Source organism: Benincasa hispida, chromosome 8, assembly GCF_009727055.1.
Source record: "Benincasa hispida cultivar B227 chromosome 8, ASM972705v1, whole genome shotgun sequence".
Classification (NCBI taxonomy): Eukaryota; Viridiplantae; Streptophyta; class Magnoliopsida; order Cucurbitales; family Cucurbitaceae; genus Benincasa; species Benincasa hispida.
Window position 1 is genome coordinate 37,537,559 of NC_052356.1, and position 8,702 is coordinate 37,546,260.

Below are 8,702 nucleotides of genomic sequence, written 5' to 3' on the forward strand. Positions count from 1 at the left end.
CCTTTACTAACTCGTAAAATGATCTTGGATTAGTGAATTGAGCATATTTGAAATGTTCAAACCAAAATTAAGATTTTGAATTTGAATTCAATTTAGGGTTTGATTAATTATATTAGATATAACTAACGAAATTGAAGAGTTCAAAAATATTTAAATATTTGATGAGGTAAAATATAATATTTGATCTTTGATATTAAATTTAATTAGTTAAATTAGTTTATTAATTATCCAATTTAATTCAATTTTGAAATTAATATTCAAAATTGGAAACTTGATTAATTGAAATTTTGGATTTTTTGAAAATTCAAAATTATAAAACATAATTTAGAATTTGATTTTTGAAAAATAAAAATTAAGTCTTAGAATTAATTAGATTTTATGAAATTAAATTAGATTTTAATTTAAAAAGAAAAAAAGAAAAAAGAAGAGAAAGTGGGAAAATCAAAAATTGGATTTTTCCATTCAAATTCTATCTCTTGCCACTTCAAAATCAATGGAAATTGAAGTGGCATCAGCCTTGCAAACTTAGTTGCATAGTCTTCATCTACAAATTGAAATATTGGACTTCATTTGAGATCCATGCAAGTGAATTGGTTGTTGAAATTCAGCAAAAAAATTTTCCTTTTCAAACCCTTATCCATCTCAACTCTATTGGCCTCAATTTGGTGTTTCCACCACACATTCGAAGAGAATAGTAGAGAAGGACTTTCTGTGGTCCATTACAAATTTGAAGTCTCAATTCGTGGAGTGAAGTTGTGTTTGAAGAGATTCATCAAAAGTTGTAGTTCTTGAAACCCTTTCTCTGAAATTTGGTTTCAATGCATGTTTTAAACTCAAATTAAGTGTAATTAGAGTGCTTAATGATTTTGATTTCTTTCGCTGCATGTTAGTTTACTCTATCAATCGGTATCAGAGTATAATTTAAGCATTCAATTATCGTGAATTTGAGTTTAGGGGGTGAATTTCTAAGATTACATGTTTTTGTGACTGATATGATTGAAATTCCATTTTGGCATTATATTTCTCTTTAATTATGAAGTTTAATTTGTAATTGGCTCATGATTGATGAGCTTATATGTCTACTCTAGAGTCTATAATTTTATTAGAGTCAATAGAGTAAAAATTAGGATGTAATTGAAGATTGAAGAAGGCAAACTCCGTAGCAGAAAGAGCGTTGCAACGCTGCTCTTGTTCAAGCCCGTGGAGTTGCAACACTGGGATGAGCATTGCAATGCTACTCATCCTTACCCAGTAAGCAGGCGTTGGAGTCGGTTCACACGGGAGGTCTGATTCGATCAGTTTTTAACCATTCCGGTCCGGTTCCACCTTTGGACTAGTTCAGTATCTTTTGAAGGTTTGGAGGTCCAATTCAGGCGGTTTGGGTCTGGATTAGGTCGGTCTATGCGGTCCAAAACGGTTTTGAAGCTGTTTTTTTTTTATCGATTTTGTAATAATTTAATTATTTTGCTTGTTTAGGATGCCAAAGTTGAACCATATTAGTGTTGTTTAATTATTTTATGCATATGTTGTATATTATATTTGAATTAAACATGTTTGTGCATATAGTATGCCATTTAGATTTAAAATTTCACCATAGGAAAGCATGTTGCATGCATAATATTACGTTATAAGTTAGTTCTAATATATAGTATGCATGTTTAGGGTTTCTTAAAATTAATATAAGTGTTATGTTAATTTTGATGCCTTTGATGTATGTTATGGTTTGAAAACATATTTATTGTTTTATAAGTTGTTATAAAATTTGGATTAAAATCCATAACAAAGATAAATAGCATGCTCACTTAGGTTAACAACTTGTTTTAATAGTTAAAATAGGTCGTTGTCTTATAAAATTCAGTTACAAACTCAATCGGTTCATAATCCTGTCTAAGGCTGGAGGTGTTTAAGTTGATGATTTACGTAACACCTGCTACCTGGAGATTATGACCCAAATGTTGAGCATTGTTAACTGGTTTTATGATCTTGCGTGAGTGGTGTGAGGTTTAAAATTAGTTTAGCACCTAGGCATCGTAGGAAAATCCAAATGTAAACGTTATACTTGGATAAAACATATAAACTTAGGTTATTTTAAAATTAGCTGGAATATACCAAGTATAAGAATACCCAAACTTTTATAACACTTCACTGGGAGATTAACAATATATATGATATATCGTTTTTAGCTATCACGTCCCCAAGAGCTCACACTATGAGATCCATGCTCGACTTTGTGTCGCTTTTACCGCGACTGCTCCATTCAAAAAGTGTTTGCACGGGTCAATAACAAGGTGAATGGGGGAAGTAGTTCATAGTAAGTGGGTGAAGGAAATGTGTTAACATATCCTACAGTCTCTTCCATAGTTTGAACCATGAGATTCCTATGTTGCACCTACTGTCATTTTTAGGTGGCACTAGCTAGTCGTTAACCGCAACGATCCCTTCAGAGGATTGTAACATAGGATTCAGAACAACCCAAGCTTCATAAATGAATAGGATTTTATAGTTCTGTCTTGAACATTATCTTCCAAATTGGGGGCATGTTCATACCGTTCTATAAGATCTAAAAATGACGGGTCACACTTATAAGAATTACTAAATGTTAGTAAAGTTCTTGATCGAAAACGGTAACCGAACAACTATAGGAATAAGAGTTATTCTTGATATAGTATTTGATCAAGATTGTCTTGCTTCAATGAAGGACTATTTGGCTGCCCCTCGATAACGTCTATTCTAACTCACTAAAGTATCGTTGCAAATAAATAAAGAAATATGGGTATTTTGTTACTTTTACTAAAATTGGATTTAAATGCATAAGTTTAATAGAATTTTTTTATTTTCAACAATGTCAAATTCGATTATACAACTCCTTATTTCTGATAAAGTCAATGGAGAAGGTAATTGGAAATCGAACATAAACACAATACTAGTGGTTGACGACTTGGGGTTTGTATTAACGAAGGAATGTTTTCCTCTTCCTAGTTAAAACACTAACCAAAATATTCGGGAAACCTATGATAGATGGGTCCGGGTAATGAGAAGGCGAGAGCCTATATCTTGGCGAGCATATCTAATGTACTCAATAAGAAACATGAAGCCATGCCCACTGCTCATGAGATCGTGCTATCATTGCAAGAGATGTTCGGGCAACCGTCATCTTTGGTAGGACATGAGGCTATAAAATATGTTTATAACTCACGCATGAAAGACGAGAACAATGTTAGGGAGCATGTCCTGGAAATGGTGGTCCACTTTAACATTGCGGAAGCCCACGACGCTATCATAGATGAAACTAATCAAGTTAGCATGATCTTCACTTAAACCTCTACACGTTTCTCCCTAAAGTTCACACTGTGAGATCTATCCTTGGCCTCGTGGCACCCTGGGAGTGTCCCCCTAAAGGATGGTGTTTGGGTAGGTCAATACCAAGGTGAACGGAGAGAATGTTCATAGTAAGAGGGAGCGAGACGTGTGATAACATATCCCACAGTCTCTCTCATTAGGATGGATAACGTTTTGTGCATCGCCTCAAGGCACCCTAGGAGTGTCCCCCCAAAGGATGGCAGTTTTGTACAACTCTTTATTTGATCTCCTAAAAAGGATAAAGTTGTTTTAGTCTCTTGTCCTAATCTATTTTTTCCCTATGGTGGGTGTAGGGTAGGATTCTAGGGCCTAAAATGAGGGGTTACACTTACGTAGAATTGTTAAATGTTAACAAATTTTGGATCGAAAAAAATGGTGATTGTTAGAGTCAGTTACAAGAGTTGTTTCTGTCTAATGGTTGAGAATGTCTCAGCCCAGTGAAGGGGCACTTGATCACCCCACCGGTGACTTTTGTCCTGCCTCGCTAGGGCATCATTGCAAAATAGATGTCTTTTCACTTAGGGTACAATAAAATTATTTTTCTAAAAACTAAAATTGGTGTTAAAAGTGGTAATACAAGTAGACTTATTAAGTTTTTTTCTTGTTTTTCAGAAACTTTTAAATTATGGCAACCACGACATTAACTTTATTAGTCACCGACAAACTAATTGGCGACAACTACGCTAGTTGGAACAACTTAATACTTACAATAGTAATCATCGATGATCTCCAGTTCGTCCTTACGAAGGAGTGTCCTCCTATTCCACCTCCTACTACTGCTCAAAACGTTCGAGACACGTATGAGCAATGGACACGGGCGAATGAGAAGACCCGAGCGTACATCTTAGCCAGCATAAACGATGTCTTGGCCAAGAAGCATGAACCCATGGTCACTGCACGTGAGATNCATCTTAGCCAGCATAAACGATGTCTTGGCCAAGAAGCATGAACCCATGGTCACTGCACGTGAGATCATGGAGTCCTTAAAGGAAATTTTCAGACAACCGTCCGGGCAGCTCAAGCATGACGCTCTCAAGAGCATCTTCAACTCCAAAATGAAGAAGGGTACATCTATTCGAGAACATGTTCTGAACATGATGGCCCACTTTAATGTGGCGGAGATGAATGGGGCCCGCATCGATGAGGGCAGCCAGGTTAGCATTATTCTGCAAATGTTGCCAAAAAACTTCCTGCACTTCGTAAGCAATGTTGTTCTGAACAGGGTTGATTACACCCTTACAACTCTCCTCAACAAGTTGCAGACGTTTCAATCCTTGCTGAAAAGCAAGGAGAAGATAGTTGGTGCGCCAAATATTGCTTCATCATCTAAAAAGTTTCACCGAGGTTGACCTTAGGAACTAAGTATGCACGTTCTTCTTCCAATACTAATAAGTGGAAGAAGAAGAATGACAGTAAGGGGAAGGGGAAGGCACCGGCTAACCCACAACTTGCCATACAGCGGGGTAGGCAACCAACGCCGATTGAAATAAGAAAATGTTTCCACTACAACTAGGATGGGTACTTGAAATGAAACTACCCACGTTAGCTAAAGGAGAGGAAGAAGCTAAAATCAAGGCCAGACAAGGTAAATGTGATTTACTGGTTTTGGAAACTTGTTTAGTGGAAAATGATGATCATGCCTGGATTATAGACCTTGAGGCCTCTAATCATGTTTGTTCTTCTTTTCAACGGATTAGATCTTGGCGGCAGCTTGAGGCTAGTGAGATGACAATGCGAGTAGGCACCAGACACTTTGTCTCAGCTATGGTAGTGGGAGGCCTCCAGTTAACTTTACAAAATAGATTCATCATTTTACATGATGTATATGTTGTTCCCGAGTTAAAGAGGAACTTAATTTCTGTAAAGTGTTATCTTGAATGTAAATATACTCTCAACTTTTCAATGATTAAAGTGTTTATTCTAAAAGATGGTGTTGAGATATGTTCAGCTTTACTGGAAAATAATTTCTATGTGCTAAGACCGTTAGCAAAAAATTCCCTCCATAACATAGAAATGTTTAAAACTACCGTAACTCAAAATAAACGACTTAAACTTTCTCCTAAAGAAAATGCCCAGCTTTGACACCTTCGATTAGGGCACATCAATCTCAATAGAATCGAGAGATTGGTGAAGAATGGACTTCTAAAAGAGTAGAGGAAAATTCTTTACCTGTGTGCGAGTCATCTTGAAGGCAAGATGACTAAAAGACCTTTTACTGGAAAAGGTTATCGAGCCAAAGTGCCTCTAGAGTTAGTACATTCAGACCTTTGTGGTCCGATGAATGTGCAAGCCAGGGCAGGTTACGAGTATTTCATCACTTTTACTGATGATTACTCAAGGTATGGGTATGTTTATTTAATGCAACATAAGTCAGAATCCTTTGAAAAGTTCAAAGAGTTCAAGGCTAAGGTTGAAAGCTCATTAGATAAACGGATTAAGACACTTCGATTTGATCGAGGTAGAGAGTTTTTGGATTTTGAGTTCCAAAACTATTTGATAGAACTTAGAATCGTTTTCCAACTCTCAGCACCTGATACACCTCGACAGAATGGTATATCGGAGAGAAGAAACAGAACCCTGTTGGATATGGTTCAGTCGTTGATGAGTTATGCTTTCTTATCGGACTCATTTTGGGGTTTTGCAGTAGAGACAGCAGCCAATTCAATTTCGTTTCTTCGAAGAGTGTTTCCAGAACACCTTTGGAGTTGTGGAATGGGCATAAAGCTAGTTCACATCACTTTTGCATCTGGGGTTGCCTAGCACATGTACTTGAGGCTAATCCTAAGAAATTAGAACCACGTTTGAGGTTGTGCCTATTTATAGGCTACCTCAAAGGACACGAGGGGGTTACTTTTATGATCCTAAGGAAAATAAGGTATTTGTGTCGAAAAACACTACCTTCCTTGAGGAAGATCATATTAGGGAGCACAGTCTGAGAAGTAAAATTGTATTGAGTGAACTTTCCAAAGACACTATTGAAACTTCAACAAGAGTTGTTGAAGGGCCTATTACATCAACAAGAGTTGTTGATGGAATTTCATCTAGTAGGTCAAATCCACCTCAAAGAAACCTTAACTGTGAGGGTTGCAAACCCACCTGTTCACTATATGGGTTTAACTGAAATCCTAGCTATGGTAGTCGATGGCGAGGTTGAGGATCCATTGTCCCATAAGAAGGCAATGGAGGATGTTGACAGAGATAAATGGGTCAAAGCCATGGATCTCGAGATGGAGTCTATGTACTTCAACTCAGTATGGGATCTTGTAGATCAACCTGATGGGACCTATAGGTTGTAAATGGATCTACAAGAGGAAACGAGGTGCTGATGGGAAGGTGCAAACCTTCAAGGCTAGACTTATGGCAAAGGGTTATACCCAGGTGGAGGGAGTTGACTATGAGGAGACTTTCTCACCTATTGTCATGCTTATGTCTATTCGCATCCTCCTATCCATTGCTTCATATTATGCTATGAGATGTAGGAAATGGACATCAAAACTGCCTTTCTGAATGGTAATCTTGATGAAACCATGTATGTGGTGCAACTCGAGGGAGCCTAAGGTCAGAGGCAAAAGGTTTGCAAACTGAATCGGTCCATTTATGGACTGAAATAGGCATCTCGATCTTGAAATAGACTATATCCTACTCATTGGAAATGATGTAGGTTTACTGACTTCAGTTAAGAAGTGGCTAGCGACCCAATTCCAAATGAAAGATTTGGGAGAGGCTCAGTTTGTTCTTGGGATTTAGATCTTTCAGGATCAAAAGAACAAAGTGCTAGCACTGTCTCAAGCATCGTACATTGAAAGATGTTGATCAAGTACTTGATGCAAAACTCCAAGAAGGGCCTTTTGCCTTTTCATCATGGAGTTACATTGTATAAGAAGCAATGTCCTAAGACACCTCAATAGGTTGAGGAAATTATACGGGTCCCATATGCATCTGCCATTGGCAGTCGATTGTACGCGATATTAATGTACTAGACTTTTGACATCTGCTACAGCTGTGGGGATAGTCAGTTATGGTATCAGTCTAATCTAGGACAGGGTCACTCTGGAACTACCGTAAGAATAATCCTCAAGTATCTTCGGAGAACGAGGGACTACCATGTTGTGTATGGTTTTAAGAATTTGATCCTATAGGATACACAGACTCTGATTTCCAGACTGATAAGGATTTATCGGAAATCCACTTCAGGATTAGTGTTCACTCTTAACGGAAGAGTTGGTAGTTGGCGAAGCACTAAGCAGGGGTGCATCGTTGACTCCACCATGGAAGTTGAGTATTGTAGCAGCTTGTGAAGCTGCTAAGGAGGCCGTTTGGCTCAAGAAGTTCCTAACTGATTTGGAAGTTGTTCTAGACATGTCTAGGCCCATCACACTTTTATTGTGATAATAGTGGTGTTGTGGCGATTCCAGAGAGCCTAGGAGTCACAAGTGCGGTAAGCATATCGAGCAGAAAATACCATCTCATCAGAGAGTGTGCATCGAGGGGACGTGATTGTCACGAAGATAGCTTCATAGCACAATTTTTCTTATCCGTTTACGAAGGCTCTCACAGCTACAGTGTTTAAGGGTCACCTTCAGAGCATGGGTCTACGGGACCGTCCACGGTTGGATTAGGGCAAGTGGGAGTATTGTTGTACTGGCCGTTTGTGCCCTAGTTTATTATTTTTACTTGTAATTTTCTTATACACCCTACTAGCTTTAGGACAAGGGGAGATTGTTGGGGTTGATGCCCTAAATCTTGTAGGATCCAATAGTTTGTAAACACCTGTATGAACAAAAATTTTGTGATGTAATAATATGAGATTATTCACTACAGTCTTTGAAATATGAGATATTTTAGTTACATTAACCACAAACCAATAAACTAAGATCCCTGGTTATCGTTGTAACTTAAGTATGTATGTGATGACATACAGGTGGATTGTTCTTTAAGTGATAACCTAAATGGTCTGTAGTATATGGATACAGGAGGGAAACCTTATCCTGATGACCTTACGAGTGTGGCCCGGTTTGTAGATATTACAAGTGTTGTAAAGTGCTACAAATGGTCTGATCCTGACCATTCATGTATTAGACATGCGAGCAGGGATGTTCTATATAAAATAGTTTGTATAAGACCGGACCATGAAATGTTTAGTCTCTTTATATAATGTCGTTCATGACAACAACTTTCATTTCACTAGGATGATCATAGGTAACATGACCTTAATCCTGAGTGAGTCGGGAACTCCTGCCTTGAGGTCGGTCCTTTGATTTGTATGGGTGCGAGTGGCCAGATTGCCGACTCAAACGTACCATTTTGGTGATTCATCTGATTAGGGAGCTGGGAACTCAGCT

The 8,702-nt window shown here is 37.9% G+C and overlaps 1 protein-coding gene across 1 annotated transcript; it reads left to right on the forward strand.

Moving 5' to 3' along the window:
* Positions 1-3,985: 3,985 nt before the first annotated feature.
* On the forward strand, positions 3,986-4,309 carry LOC120084037. Its single transcript, XM_039039939.1, has one exon. It carries the CDS (start codon positions 3,986-3,988, stop codon positions 4,307-4,309), a length of 324 nt encoding a protein of 107 aa, XP_038895867.1.
* Positions 4,310-8,702: the final 4,393 nt, after the last annotated feature.